This window comes from Eretmochelys imbricata, chromosome 7, assembly GCF_965152235.1.
Source record: "Eretmochelys imbricata isolate rEreImb1 chromosome 7, rEreImb1.hap1, whole genome shotgun sequence".
In the NCBI taxonomy this organism is placed as follows: domain Eukaryota; kingdom Metazoa; phylum Chordata; order Testudines; family Cheloniidae; genus Eretmochelys; species Eretmochelys imbricata.
The window spans coordinates 25,091,313-25,107,340 of NC_135578.1; the positions used below are offsets into that span (position 1 = coordinate 25,091,313).

The 16,028-nt window shown below is 40.5% G+C and overlaps 1 protein-coding gene across 5 annotated transcripts in view; it reads left to right on the plus strand.

The window, feature by feature from the left end:
- The window catches only part of DENND6A (DENN domain containing 6A), a 44,173-nt gene that overhangs the window by 25,574 nt on the left and 2,571 nt on the right, over positions 1 to 16,028 (plus strand). For all 5 annotated transcript variants that reach the window (XR_013346616.1, XM_077821373.1, XM_077821375.1 and 2 more), the window contains 8 exons: positions 7,377 to 7,471; positions 9,521 to 9,586; positions 9,687 to 9,751; positions 10,427 to 10,516; positions 11,220 to 11,273; positions 11,364 to 11,473; positions 14,810 to 14,912; positions 15,356 to 15,430. Coding sequence is in view for 4 of the 5 variants with exons in the window: in XM_077821373.1 (XP_077677499.1) it covers positions 7,377 to 7,471; positions 9,521 to 9,586; positions 9,687 to 9,751; positions 10,427 to 10,516; positions 11,220 to 11,273; positions 11,364 to 11,473; positions 14,810 to 14,912; positions 15,356 to 15,430 (658 nt within the window). In the remaining variant the exon portion in view is untranslated. The remainder of the gene's footprint in view (positions 1 to 7,376; positions 7,472 to 9,520; positions 9,587 to 9,686; positions 9,752 to 10,426; positions 10,517 to 11,219; positions 11,274 to 11,363; positions 11,474 to 14,809; positions 14,913 to 15,355; positions 15,431 to 16,028) is intronic.

The following is a 16,028-nucleotide window of genomic DNA, read 5'->3' on the forward strand; positions in this document are numbered from 1 at the left end:
CTCCTTTTTGGTGTTGTGACACAGCAGGCTATAGTTAACTATTTTATACAAAATGGGGAATGAACTCGCTAGGCATTAGTACTTCTGAAAAGGATCTGGCAGTTATGTTGGATCACAACTTGAATATGAGTTAAGGTGATGCAGTTGTGAAAAAGGCAGATGTACTTCTGGGTTTATTAACAGGACTATCTGTTCCACTCAGCTCTGTAGTGGTGGGGCCTGAGCTGAAGTATTTTGTTCAGTTTTAGGCTCTGCTCTCTAAGAAAGAAAGATGTCCAGATTGGACAGAGTCCTGAGGAGACCAAGGAATATGATAAAGGGTTTAGAAAACATAACCTATGAAGAAGAGTTAAAGTAAAACAAAACTGAGCATGCTTAGTCTTGAGAAAAGACAACTGAGGGGGGACCTGATCAGTCTTCAGATATGTTAAGGGCTGTTAAAAAGAGGATGGTGATCAATTGTTCTTCATGTCCATTGAAGGAAGGACAAGATATAATGGGCTTAGTCTGCAGCAAGAGAGATTTAGATTAGATATTAAGAGAAACTTCCTAACTGTAAGGGTAATTAAGTTCTGGAACAGGCTTACAAGGGAGGTTGTGGAATCCTCATCATTGCAGGTTTTTAAGAACAGGCTGGACAAACGCCTGTCAGGGATGGTTTAGGTATACTTGATTCTGTCTCGAAGTCCTTTCCATCCCTTCATTTATATGATTCTATTTTAATTTTGGTTAATCCTGCTATTTAAGAGAGAAAGAATCATAGAATATCAGGGTTGGAAGGGACCTCAGGAGGTCATCTAGTCCAACCCCCTGCTCAAAGCAGGACCAATCCCCAACTAAATCATCCCAACCAGGGTTTTGTCAAGCCTGACCTTGAAAACCTCAAAGGAAGAAGATTCCACCACCTCCCTAGGTAACCCATTCCAGTGCTTCACCACCCTCCTAGTGAAAAAGTGTTTCCTAATATCCAACCTAAACCTCCCCCACTGCAACTTGAGACCATTACTCCTTGTTCTGTCATCTGCTACCATTAAGAACAGTCTAGATCCATCCTCTTTGGAACCCCCTTTCAGGTAGCTGAAAGCAGCTACCAAATCCCCCTCATTCTTCTCTTCTGCAGACTAAATAATCCCAGTTCCCTCATTCTCTCCTCATAAGTCATGTGCTCCAGCTCCCTAATTATTTTTGTGGCCCTCCGCTGGACTCCTTCCAATTTTTCCACATCCTTCTTGTAGTGTGGGGCCCAAAACTGGACACAGTACTCCAGATGAGGCCTCACCAATGTTGAATAGAGGGGAACGATCACGTCCCTCAATCTGCTGGCAATGCCCCTACTTATATATCCCAAAATGCCATTGGCCTTCTTGGCAACAAGAGCCCACTGTTGACTCATATCCAGCTTCTCGTCCACTGTAACCCCTAATTTCTTTTCTGCAGAACTGCTGCCTAGTCATTCAGTCCCTAGTCTGTAGCGGTGCATGGGATTCTTCCGTCCTCAGTGCAGGACTCTGCACTTGTCCTTGCTGAACCTCATCAGATTTCTTTTGGCCCCATCCTCTAATTTATTTAGGGCCCTCTGTATCCTCTTCCTACCCTCCAGCGTATCTACCTCTCCTCCCAGTTTAGTGTCCTCTGCAAACTTGCTGAGGGTGCAGTCCACACCATCCTCCAGATTATTAAGATATTGAACAAAACCAGCCCCAGAACTGACCCTTAGGGCACTCTGTTTGATACCGGCTGCCAACTAGACATGGAACCATTGATCACAACCCGTTAAGCCTGACAATCTAGCCAGCTTTCTATCCACCTTAGAGTTCATTCATCCAGCCAATACTACTTTTACTTCCTGGCAAGGATACTGTGGGAGACCATATCAAAAGCTTTGCTAAAGTCAAGGCATAACATGTCCACTGCTTTCCCCTCATCCACAGAGCCAGTTATCTCCTCATAGAAGGCAGTTAAGTTATTCAGGCCTGACTTGCCCTTGGTGAATCTATGCTGACTGTTCCTGATCACTTTCCTCTCCTCCAAGTGCTTCAAAATGAATTCCTTGAGGACCTGCTCCATGATTTTTCCAGGGATTGAGGTGAGGCTGACTGGCCTGTAGTTCCCCAAATCTTCCTTCTTCCCTTTTCTTAAAGATGGGCACTACATTAGCCTTTTTCTGGTCTTCCAGGACCTCCCCCGATTGCCATGAGTTTTCAAAGATAATGGCCAATGGCTCTGCAATCACATCCGCCAGCTCCTTTAGCAACCTCGGATGCAGCACATCCGGTCCCATGGACTTGTGCTCTTCCAGCTTTTCTAAATAGCCCTGAACCACTTCTTTCTCCAAAGAGGGCTGGACACCTCCTCCCCATGGTGGGCCACCCAGTGCAGCTGCCTGGGAGCTGACCTTGTTCGTGAAGACAGAGGCAAAAAAAGCATTGACTACATTAGCTTTTTCCACATCCTCTGTCACTAGGTTGCTTCCCTCATTCAGTAGGGGGCCCACACTTTCCTTGACTTTCTTCTTGTTGCTAACATACCTGAAGAAACCCTTCTTGTTACTCTTAATATCTTTTGCTAGCTGCAACTCCAAGTGTTGTTTGATCTTCCTGATTTCACTCCTGCATGCCTGAGCAATATTTTTATACTCCTCCCTGGTCGTTTGTCCAATCTTCCACTTCTTGTAAGCTTCTTTTTTGTGTGTGTGTGTGTGTTTAAGATTAGCAAGGATTTCACTGTTAAGCCAAGCTGGTCATCTGCCATATTTATTATTCTTTCTACACATCGGGATGGTTTGTTCCTGCAACCTCAATAAGGATTCGTTAAAATACAGCCAGCTCTCCTGGACTCCTTTCCCCCTCCTGTTATTCTCCCAGGGGATCCTGCCCATCAGTTCCCTGAGGGAGTCAAAGAAGAGCTGAAACCTGTGGTATAACGTTAGTCATCTCTTATTTAGGATCATACTTGAAGTCAGTGGGATGTCTGTGTACCTGATTGGTGAAAGAGTTGAATCCTGAATGAGAAAAGATGCCTTCCCCTTCAGTAAGGGCTTGTCTGCATGGGGAAACTGACAAGAATAGGTACAGCAGAACAAATTATTCTGTAATAGTCCTTCCAGAATAGTTCCTCATGGAGATGGTATATTCTGGAATAAAAGTCACTTTATTTCAAAATAATTACTGCATAAAATGACTAATTTTGGAATAGAGCCTCCATACAAGGGTCTATCCTGGAATAGCTATTGCATAACAGCTTATTTCACAACAGCTATTCCATTAAATTTCCATGTGCAGACAAAATTTTAAGAAAGTTTGTGCTTTTCTCAGTGAACCTGTGTGAATGTATCAGTCATATTTGTGAATTTGGGAAATATGATTTGAAATCTTGAATTTTCATAAATGCTCTTAGACCAAATTGTGGCACTTCAGATCCATATTCAAATGTTGGTAACCAGATCATATACTTATATTCAAAATATGTATTTTATTGAAATATTACAACTTAATCACTGATTGTTTGCATTAGATTTACTGATCATATTCTGAACAAGGTTCCTTTAAAGCATGAGCAACTCGTGACTGTTCTGCTGAAATTTTTTCTTTTTTTCAAAAAAAAAAAAAAAATCCTCAGAAAACATAGTAATGGAAAAGCATCCAAACTTGGACACTATATTTGTGGTCCATTTATTTTTAGCAAATGGATTGCAAACTGAATAACCAGTCACATGGAATCCAAAGTAGTGTTTGTCTAAACTTTAGTGACCCATGTTTAAAAATAACAGCAAAAGAGAGAAATGCATCCTTCTGATTTTTTTCATTAAAAAATTTAGAGACTGGAAGAGGCCTTTATTTCTGAGAGTCTCTTGTTCTAAAGATGGTGAATTCTGACAATACAGTTTCCATGCTGTACTTCAGCATCCAGGGTAAAAAGAGTGATAGGATATTTTTGTCTTTTTAATCATAATTTTTCAAATGAACTCTCACAGAAAAATGGTAAGACAAAAACACCCTATCACAGAATGATCACTCTACCTCTGATCTCTTAGTCCTCAAAGGAAACCTGCACAAACACCTTCAAAAGACAAGCCTGGGAGCTTAAATTCATAACTTGGCTAGACACTTAAAATAATCGACTTAATAGAGCCACTTGTTTTGTTTCACTACAATAATCTGTAACCCACTAATCCACCTTTGCCCTATGACTGCAGTAGTCAGTTGCCCACTTTCTCATGTGTTAATTCCTTATGCTTAACAGTCTGTTCCATATTGTATTTAGTTGTGACACTCTAATCACCTTTACCAGATGTGAAGAAGAACTCTGTGTAGCTTGAAAACTTCTTTCACCGACAAAAGTCGGTCTGATAAAAGATATTACCTCACTCATCTTCTCTCTTATATACTGGGACCAACAGGGCTACAACAACAGTGCAAACAAAAAGGGAAAAAATTAACAACCGTGAAATACATTGAATTATGAAATGGTCTCCCAACACCTGGGACTTCAGTCTAGTTTTAGAAAGCAGTGTTTTCTAATAGCAAACAATCATACATCAGCAGGGAACTAAGCTAGATCTAATAAGTTTCTCCCCTCTTAATCTCCTGGTCATCTGGAGGAGCAATAGGTCATTTGACAAAGGACATGGACTGACAAGTTTTAAAGTAATAACGGCTTGTCATAGTAAAAACTTGAAGTAGCCATTTGGCTTTTAGCTACACACAAGATCAAACTGCTGTTATATCTATGTAAATCCAGATAAATTCCATAGATTTGCATAGTTATTCCAGGGTTGTACCAGTGCAACTGAGGAGAACTTAACCTAGAATTGGTACAACGTGAGACGTGGCAGGAGTGCTGTCTTATTACAGTATAGACTTTAAATAAGGTTGTCTACTTTTGGAATTATTAATATTTGAAATTAATATTGCTATGGGAAATCAAATACTAATTTAACCATATGTTCCTTTATTAAGTCCAAAGGCCAAATGATATTTATACAATTGCTCTTAACATGACTAAAAAGGTAAATAATAAGCAGTTCACTACATCCCAACAGTAACAAAACATTTATAAAAAGAAGGCCTCTGACTGGTACAGTACTGGTAATTTGTTAGTCTAAGGTGCCACAAGTACTCCTTTTCTTTTTGCGAATACAGAGTAACATGGCTGCTACTCTGAAAACATTTATAAGCATTTGATCAAGATACTTACAAACTGGCTAAACTCAGGGGTGCTTAGCTCCGTATTACTGGGCTCTAACATCATCAGGCAGGTATTAGCAATGAGCCCTTTAAGAGTTTACTTTTTATACCCTTTAACAAACAAGTGATATCATTGCCAATTACTGACTTCAGTTAACAACCAATTTGAGACAGTTCACTCTTATTTCCAGGCTTAATCCAGATAAGATTTACAATCTCCTTTCTTCCTAAAGGCAACCATCCTCAAACTTTTGAGAGTTGCACCCCCCACTTACCTTTGTCCACACAGCCCCTCCTCCTCCCACTCAGGCCAGGGGTGGGACCGCGGACTGGGGCCGAGGTTGGGGTGGGAGCAGAGCCACAGGTGGGGTGTGACAGGCGTCAGTCAGTCCTCCGAGCCCCTAGGGGCGATAGAGAGGAATGGTCTCCATGGCAGGCCTCGGCCCCACCTCCCGGGCATTGGGGAATTAGCGGGAAGGGGTGCTGGCCAGAGTCAGTAGCGCGCCCCTCAGGCAGGAGAGCGCCGGCCAGAGTCAGTAGCGCGCCCCTCAGGCAGGAGAGCGCCGGGGTAGGGGAACGCAGGCCCACTCAACTCCACTGCGTTCCAGCCCAGGACCCTGACAGTGGCGGGAGGCGAAGGTCCCGCCGCTGGGTCAGTGGGGCAATCCGCACCCGCTGACCAAACACACCCACCCCACGGTGTAGTTGGGCCCCTGGGCTACTTCCTAACCGGTCTCTCTCAGGCAGGCCGCTCCGGTCCCTCCATCTCCTCCAGGTATTCTGCTGTGGGCAGCTCCGGGTATTCCGCTGCGGGCCACCCCCGCTCCCCCTTGGTATCGGACTCACGCTGGCCCGGGCTGCAGTCAGGCCCCTCCAGGTCCTCTGGGTATTCAGCGGCCAGCAGCCCTGGTTGCCACAGGCCTTCCCCCTGGTCAGGCTCCTGCTTGCCCAGGGCTTTGCCTGGGTCAGCAGCAGGATCGCAAGGGAGCAGCCTGTGTTTGTCTCCCTCTCTGGTGCTCTCCTCACTGGGCAGAGGGCCCCGCCCTTTGAACTTCCTGTCCCACCCTTCCCCTTCCGGGGATTGGTGGAAGCTTGGCCTGGCCCCGCCCACTCAGGCTCAGAGGGTGGCTCTTTACCCTCTGGTTTGGAGGGGAGCCACCCTGGTTCCCTACATGGGGGCTAGGAGCCAGGCCCGTGGCCAGGTGCACCTCCACTTTTAGCCTTGCTCCAGTCTCGGCCCCGGTTCGGGAATGGAGCCATGGCCATTGGCCAAGGCTGGGGGCTGGTGCAGGGCCAGGAGTGGAGTTGCAGCTGGGCCGTGGTGGGGTTTGGTGCTGGGCCCCCAGCTGGGTGTGGAGCCACACCAAGGCTGGAGACAGGGCCAGGTGAGGGGATGGGAGGAGCTGGGGATATGGCTGGGGTGGGACGGGAGCAGAGCTGGGGGCGGGGAGGGTTGGGTGGCAGTCCCTCGTTGCCTCTCTACAGGGGCACTCCCCACGCTCTGGGGACCTCTGTCCTAAAGCCTTTCCTCGACTCATTCATGCTGTTCAACAGTTTTCCCATTGCATCTGGGTTCACGTAGGTTTTAATGTTGGAGTGTGGGTTGGGGAAGGGCCATGTTGGCTCATTTTAAGACATCTGCAGTCACCTGTACCAGTCAGAGGCCTTCTTTTTAGAAATTTCCCCTTATTTCATTAATGATTTGAACCAGACATTCTCCCTACTTCATTCCTCTATCACTCGTTATTTTCAAGGCCTTCCTTCTACTTGCTAGTCTGGGCCTTTCTTTACAAATATATATAACATATATATTTCCTTAACCAAACTTAAGGTAACGTTAATTCTTTAATTTCATAATTATCCTACATCTACACTATAAGCTGGTGGGGGTGAGTCCCATGCTTGCGTACACATACTCAAGCTAGCACAAGTACATGTATGTTTGCAGGGAAATTGCATCACTAGTGTATACATAGCTTATGATGTATCTGTTCTGCAGTCCTCTGAAAGCTGAGACTTCGGGAAATGCTGTTTAAAAAAATTAAGTTTTTCATGTGGTTAATTATTTCTTTGTGTTGGTATTAATTTCTCACTCTTAAGAATAAGTTCAAGTTAGAATAATATTTGATATCTAGATTTCAGTTGCAAAAACTGTTGCTCCCTTGATTGAAGAATTTCTTCTTTTTCTAGGCCCTCTGTCATTTTAGGAGTGACAAACCCTTTTTTTGCAAAAACACTCCAGCACTGGCCACACATTGTCCGAATAGGAGAGATTAAACTTCCAGGTAAAACGTAAGCTCTACAACAGAACTCTGCTTCAAAGTGTAAAAAATATTGACTTTTCATTTTTTCCTTTAGTGAAGTCTTGAACTCTAATAAACAATCTAAATGCTTTGTTGAGTTTATTATGCAAAACAGTGTTAACCATGTTTCTCATGAAATTTAAGGATGTTAAATGAACTCAAACTCTCGAAAATATTGGAGGGCTGGTACTTAATGTAAAGTCCATCTAGCATTCTATTTTTCTGTCTTCAAGGTAGGAGGTAATGATACTTATTAGCGTCTGTGTTTTTATCTTTAAAAACTCAGTCTGTTTTCATATTTCTGCCAAGAAATTAAACTTTTGCTAATGTGTCACTCATGAAATTTCTGATGTTGATTTCTTTTAGAATCAGTAGAACGCAGTAAGAGCTTGTCTATTTCAAACAGGAGTACCTCGACGCATACGGCAAAACCAGTAAAGCACTGTAGCAGTGTCCACACAGAGCATAACTGCTGAGCAGGCTAGTGTGCTGTAGTCACAGCTGGGTTTACTGCATGCTTATGTTCTGTGTGGACAACCCCGAAGAATAACAGTCATTTAAAAAGTCAACAGAATACTACCTGCATAAAACTAGCTGATGGTGCCACTGTTTTAGGAAAAGATGCATTTGCTGATGTGATTTTTTTTAAACTACTTAGATTTTTGTAATATGCTCTTTAAGTCATTATAGTACTTAAAATTGTATGACTCTTTTTATACAAATGGAAATTTCTGTCCACTTACCTTTTGGATAACAAAGAAATTTTCAGCCAACCAGTAATAAGATCATAAAGTGCTCTGTGTGTGTGATTGTGATATTAAGTATCTGAACTCAGTCCTCCTTTGCTCTGATACGTTACTTTGTTCTGGGCCAAGAATGCAGGAATAACTTCAGGCAGAGTATTTCAGCATGAAATCCATTTTTCATGGAAAAATATTTCGTAGTATTCCACCTTCTGGAGTATAACTGTCATTATTGGCCTAGGAACTGTCTTCCCCAGAACTAGGGAAGTTTTTTGAAATGAGAGAGGAAAGATTACTTTGATAGAGAGTTTTAAAGTATCCTATGGCCATGAATAGACACCTCATAGTGAAAGTAGCAAAAAGATTTGTTTAAAGTCAAATTTTCAGACCTCTTCAAAATCCATGTGCACAGTCAGATTAGCTTGAAAACTAGTATATCATTTCAGGGACCAGGTATACAATTGGTGGTGTAGATGTGTAATCATTTGATCAAGCAGTTCCTGAGAAACAGCTGCCCCTGACTTTTTTTTTAAAACTTCAACTTTCCCCTGTCTTTGCCCAGAAAAAGAGTTAGTCTGTGAAGAGTGTCCATATATAACTTACAGTACTGCACTAGCTGGCCCATTTAGAAATCTAGTGTCAAGCTCCGAAACCTAATAGCAACATTGTCAGACTTTATTTTTTGGTTCTACAGAGCAGCACTAGGCTGCTGCGTGCTATGCGTGGAGCACCAACACGGTGTGGAGGAGAAAGGGAGAGAACATCTTCCACAAAATAGTAGGTGTCGCCTAGGGAGGATGGACTGGCCTTGGATCTCTCCCTAATAATATTTCTGTACAGTTGACAACCCTAAATACTATATCGACCAAATTGTGAAGCACTATTACTGAAGGTATGCACCCTATAGGTATCAAAGGGAGATGAATGGAGAACGCAATCCTCTTGCTATAGGGGTAATAATTTTTTTAACCATGTGTATCATTCTGAATCAAATGGCTACCGTTTCTAATTTTCTCCAATATAGAGGATTTTTAATATTTTTTATTTTAATGCACTTTTGTTCAATGGAAAGTCTGCAAGACTTAGTTTATCTATTACATTTTCATGTATATATTTTAGTTGGGATGCTTACCTACCTGATATCTTATGTGTCATCAGGCAATGTACTAAATAAAAATAAGGATTTGTAAATACATGTGTCATTTTGTATTATACAATGTATTAATTGTGGTGCATGCACCCAAAGAAAAGATTTTTAAGGTGGTGATGTTTTTAAATATTTTGGCAGGTGAAGTTCCAAAACAAGTAAAAGTGAAAAAGCTGAAGAACCTAAAGACTTTGGATTCTAAACCTGGTAATAAGCTTGATCATCATAAAAACATAATCCTTACAATTTTCTTTACTAAAAATGCATACCCTAGTTGTTTTTTGGCTGTATTCTTTTTTTCTTCCAGGTGTTTATACATCTTACAAGCCATACTTGAACAGAGATGAAGAAATTATAAAACAGTTACAAAAGGTAAACTTGCAGATCTGTTTATTGAAACTATTTTGTGTGCTGGTAGATCTTTTTCTTCAAGGTTGTCAAGTATGTAGACAGAATTCACAGAGACTAAAACAAGAAACTCTGAAAATATGAACTTTGACACTTATGTCTTTTCCCTGCCTGAGCTGATTCAAACATTGTCTTCTGGGAGCGTTTGTCTTCCTGTCAGCAGTTGTAGTCATGTGCTTTTAAAAAACTAAAAATAAAAATTGAATGGTGGAATTTAAAAAAATTAGGGTAAGAATCCAGAGAGTTGATTAATCAATGTCTGTCCATGCTTTTCCAAACCTGTTTGGCCAAGAAATCTCTTGTGTGAGTTTTCTCAACTCAAAATTTCCTAGCTTTGCCTGGTTTAAGGTTATTCTCGGAATATTTTTTTCTCCTAATGTTTCGGTTTCTTTTCCTAGATGAATTTGAAATATAGAGACCATTTAAAAACATAAAAAGAAACCGAAATCACTGTGATCTATATTAAGATTATTAAAATTCAACACAATTAATAGTGTTAGTGATTTCTCTACAGCAATGCATTAAGTCTTTTAAATAGGTGTACATCAGTGGAGTGTGAACCTGGTCTTTGGTGTGTCTCCTAATTTTTGAGTGATTTATGTTGGAATAATAGATTATTACTGTGGTTGCTTCTTACAGGGTGTACAACAGAAACGTCCCGCAGAAGCCCAAAGTGTAATTCTTAGACGTTATTTCTTGGAACTGACACAAAGCTTCATCATTCCATTAGTAAGATGACATATGTAATATTTGTTGGCCAACACCTATGATAAAAATATGTTTTCATTATAAAAGCTATTGTCATAATTTCTTTCAAATAACTAGCGTTTCAGGGCTACTTTTGTGACTTTATTTTTTAAACATATAGTTGGTCCTGCAGTTTTAAATTTTCTCAGGTGCACTAGGAAGATGATGACGGTTTAGTAGTCTAAGCATCAGATTTGAAGCATTTTAAAGTCCCTGAAACCAAAGGTTCAGATCCCAGCAGGGAACATTTATCTGTATATCTGTAAAGGCAGATACTGTGAGGTAGTCTTTCAGATGAGACCTCAGCAGTAGAGATCCTGTCTGTTCTGAATGGACACTAATGATTCCATAGCTCTTTTTACTTTGAGTACTTCCTCTAATTCTTCATATTCTTTGAATAAATTTTCTCTCCCCACACTGTTGAACATGCTGTCAACTGCTTAGTTGTCTCCTTTAATCCCAGAGCTGGCTGGATTTCAGTGGTGTTGACTGTACATAGTTTATAGATCACTTTGTGATGAGAAGAGCTATATAAATGTATATTATTATAGTTTGTTATGATAGCTGAGAAGACTGTTCTAGGCAGCCTGTTTCAACCAAGTGGCATATTACTGCAAATTGATTAAAAATACAGTGGCTCCAAGATCAGGATTTTTTTTCTTAAACTATTTTTCTTCCATCTCAGGAACGTTATGTGGCAAGCCTGATGCCTCTGCAAAAAAGCATATCTCCATGGAAGGTAAGGAAATAATCCTCAAATGAGCTGAAAATGTTTGTGACTAAAGAAAACTCATACTGTAAGCTGCCAAAAACTTGGTTTCTTTTGTAGAGTCCACCACAGTTGAGACAATTCAGCCAAGAAGAATTTATGAAAACACTTGAGAAAGCAGGACCACAGCTCACCTCTGGGTTAAAGGGAGACTGGATTGGACTTTACAGGTCACTTTTTAAAATAAGACACCAATTTGTATGTAAATACAGTGATGCATAACACGTTACATGCCCTTTTTATTTGGGGGACAAATCTAATTGTTGTTATAACTGAATATTATGCAGATTTATTTTCATAGTTCTTCGTGTCTAATCAAACAAATTCATAATGTCTAGCAAACTTTAAATATCCATTTAGATATGCCCCTCTGGGTAATCTGTTGTCAGGGTTTCCTCCCCACTCTGAACTCTGGGGTACAGATGTGGGTCCTCCATGAAAGACCCCCTAAGTTTATTTCTACTAGCTTAGGTTAAAAACTTCCCCAAGGCACAAATCCTTCCCTGTCCTTGGATGAGTATGCTGCCACCACCAAGTTAGTTAGACAAAGATTCAGGAAAAGGACCACCTGGAGTTCCTGTTTCCCCAAAATATTCCCTCAAGCCCCTTCACCCCCTTTCCTGAGGTGGCTTGAGAATCTACCAACCAGATAGGTAAACAAGGTGAGCACAGACCAGACCCTTGGGTTTTTAGGACACTAAAAACCAATCAGATTCTTAAACAGAACTTTCTTTTCCTTTTTTTCTTTATAGTAAACACCTCTGTAAAATCAGGATGGAAGGTAATTCTACAGGGTAATAAGATTTAAAACATAGAGGATTCCCATCTAGGTAAAACTTCAAAGTTACAGAAAACAGGGATAAACCTCCCTCTTAGCACAGGGAAAATTCACAAGCTAAAACAAAAGATAATCTAACACATTTCCTTCCTATTACTTTCAATTTGTAATCTTAAATGCTTAGTTCAGGTATGGCTTTAGGAAATGTATTTTCCCTGTCCTGGTTCCTTGTTGACCCAGAGAGAACACAAAGAAACACAAAACAAAAACCTTCCCCCCACAGATTTGAAAGTATCTTCTCCTCTTTGGTCAGGTGCCAACCAGGTTATCTGAGCTTCTTAACCCTTTACAGGTAAAGGAGGGATTTTATGCTACCCTTAGTTGTATGTTTATGACACCTGTTAATGGTTTTCATATGACAGTGCAAAGTGTTATAGAGCACTATATTCTAGTATTTAAAAAATTACTAGATAAATGAGAAGAAAAGCTTTTCAGTAGGGAGCTCTAAATAGCTGAATGTGGGATCTCATAGTTTCATGCTGGTCAGTCTTTTATTCTGGATGTATTTTGTACACAGAACATCTCTTCCATCAATTTGGCTGCAATTGTAGTACCTTCTCAAATGGGAGGTTAAGATGCACAGTTTTCCTGATGGAATGGCCAGCAAGAGGTGCTTGGTAAAGCACCTCTTTCACTCCATCTTTTTTACATCATAAGTGCTTTGATACTACAGGGGGATCCAGTGGATAAGTGTACTTGGATTTTCAGAAAGCCTTTGACAAGGTCCCTCACCACAGGCTCTTAAACAAAGTAAGCTGTCATGGGGTAAGAAGGAAGGTCCTCTCATGGATTGGTAACTGGTTAAAAGATAGGAAACAAAGGATAGGAATAAATGGCTAGTTTTCAGAATGGAGAGAGGTAAATAGTGGTGTCCCCCAGGGGTTTGATCTGGGACCAGTTCTCTTCAACATATTCATAAATGATCTGGAAAAAGGGGTAAACACTGAGGTGGCAAAATTTGCAAATGATACAAAACTACTCAAGACAGTAAAGTCCGAAGCAGACTGTGAAGAGCTATAAAAGGATCTCACAAAACTTGGTGACTTGGCAACAAAATGGCAGATGAAATTCAGTGCTGATAAATGCAAAGTAATGCACGTTGGAAAACGTAATCCCAACTGTACATATACAATGATGAGGTCTAAATTAGCTGTTACCACTCAAGAAAGAGATCTTGGAGTCATTGTGGATAGTTCTCTGAAAACATCCACTCAGTGTGCAGCAGCAGTCAAAAATGTGAACAGAATGTTAGGAATCATTAAGAAAGGAATAGATAATAAGACAGAAAATATCCTATTGCCTCTATATAAATCCATGGTATGCCCACATCTTGAATGCTGTGTGCAGATGTGGTCGCCCAATCTCAAAAAAAGATATATTGGAATTTTGAAAAGATTCAGAAACGGGCAACAAAAATGATTAGGGGTATGGAACAGCTGCCATATGAGGAGAGATTAATACTGGGATTTTTCAGCTTGGAAAAGAGACGACTAAGGGGGGATATGATAGAGGATGAATACATAAAAATGGAAAATGTTTACGACCCATTCATAAGCCAACCCCCTGCCTTCGCACTGCCAAAATTGTTAGCTTTTACTGCCCATCTGACAACTTTTTCCTTAAGCATCTTTGCCACACCACCCCTTATACATTTTTTTTTAAAATCCCTACTATAATCATTACAGCTAGTACCTTTATCTTCTTTCACATGCCCCTTTAACGCTCACCTCTGCTGTGATGCCTCCAAAACCCTGCTTGCTGATCATGGATAGGCAGATGAGCCATGGCCGGTGCCCCTCCCTTTGTCTGTTTTTCCTACTCCCGCACATTTAGACGTGGCCAGTCCTCACTGTACCTTTACCCTAATTTTTTAAAAAAAGGAACTAACCAAAATGTATTAACCCTTCTCCATGTTTATTTTCCTTGTATGTTATATCTCCATTTTTCTATCTTTTGGATGGAAGGTCCTCCAGGACAGGTTTTCTCTCTAACATATGTTTGCACAGCACCCAGCATAATCAGGCTCTCGTCCTGATGGTGGCCTTTGGGTAATATCATAATATAAATCATTAAGAATAATCTATATAAACAGGAATAGATGGCTATACAGTACTCCTATACCTATCCATATGTGAAGTAAAAATCCCAAGGTCAAAGAAGCTGTTATATTAAACCCTAAACTCATGAAGAACTAGCAAGAACAATAATCCTAATTAAACCCTTTAGTTCTCAATCACCTTTCTTTTCATTAGAATGGAAACTGTTAGCCAAAGCACAATGGCAGGGGACATCAAATTGTTTTCGATAATCAACATTTCAAATAAAACGACAAGTCCTTTAAATACAAGCATCTTTGTGCCTGAAGACTTCATAAGGACTTCAGAGCATAAGGCTTCTTGGTGTTTTTTTTGAAGGGACACACAAACCTGTAGTGACGCTTTTTAATCAGTGTTCCACTACATAACTTTCCTTCGCAAGCAGAATCAATAATTTTTCTGAAAGATGAAAACCTCCTAATTGATATTTATATCCTCCTCCTCGTCCCCACAACAAAACTACTGTACAATCTTGTGAAGTTGTGTAAGAGACTTGATGGTGGGGGAAAATGAAAGAATTGAATTGAGAATGCAATTTAAAATATAAATTTGTTTGCACTCTTTTATTAAAGACACTTCTTGAAATCTCCAAACTTCAATGGCTGGTTCAGGACCCGGCGGAAGGAAATGATACAGAAGTTGGAGGTCCTCCATTTAGAAGCGCTCTGTAATGAGGTAAGAAAAGTACGATTTTTTGCATTTTAGTGATTTATAAAATTTTTTTTTATATCAAAACTTTGCTCCATGTTTCAGAAGTGTTCTGTCCTCGCCACCTGTCAACTGTAATCTTTAAAAAGATTGAGACACTTGTCAGAACCTTTTATTTCAACTAAAAACAAAAACAAAAGTTAAATTCCAGTTTGAAACACTTGAAAAAAATAAAAAATCTCTGCAGCATTTGGAACCTAAAGTGTGTGCTAATGCTGGAGAGCTGGAAAATGAAATTGACCAGCCTGTGTTTCTCTAAGATGACAAATGCATAAATAGTGAGAAGTAGTATATTGCAGTAATGTTCTAAATATAATAGAAGTTTTTCAAAGGTAAATTAATGGTATTGTTGAAAGTACTGTGTGTTTATATATGTAAATATTTCAGAATTATGAATTTTTATCTGAAAGGACTTGCTTCTCTGGAGTCAGAAACATACTGAAGTAGAAACAGTGGATCTTGTCTTAAAGCTAAAGAATAAACTGGTATGTAACTATAGTAAGTACAGATGAAATTTGTCATTTCATATTATAGTGTGAGTGTGTTTGTGTGTTCTACATCTACTTCAAATTGAACTATATGTTCCTCACAAGATTTTGATAGCTCAGAAAATTGATGGTGATCATCCAGGTCACTGATTCAAATGTGGATGGCCCAGTTCAGCAGTAACCAAAAGGCTGGTGGGTGAACAGAACTCAGGTGGTTTAATTGATTGTTTCAGTCCTCTGCCTAGCTGACAGCTCAAAACTCACTTTAACAGGACCCACGGCTTCCTGAGTGTCCCACTCATGGCCAGAGGTTGCTCTCCAGTGCCTTGCCTCTGTTTCCCTCTCTTCAGGGACCCTGAAATAACTGCACACAGGCTTTTCTCTGGGTTTACACCACCCCTGCCTAGTGCTGGTTTAATAACAGAAACATTTCAAAACAATCCTCAGGGTCCCAAAATAAAGTCCATCAGGACAACCCAAAAGTTAATACTTAGCTCTGGCATCTTCTGTCACAGCCAGAGCTCTTCTTCTGTCCGAATATGTTGTCCCATCTCTTCCAAGCTGGAGCTCAGCCTTCTGGCTCTGATCTCTAAGC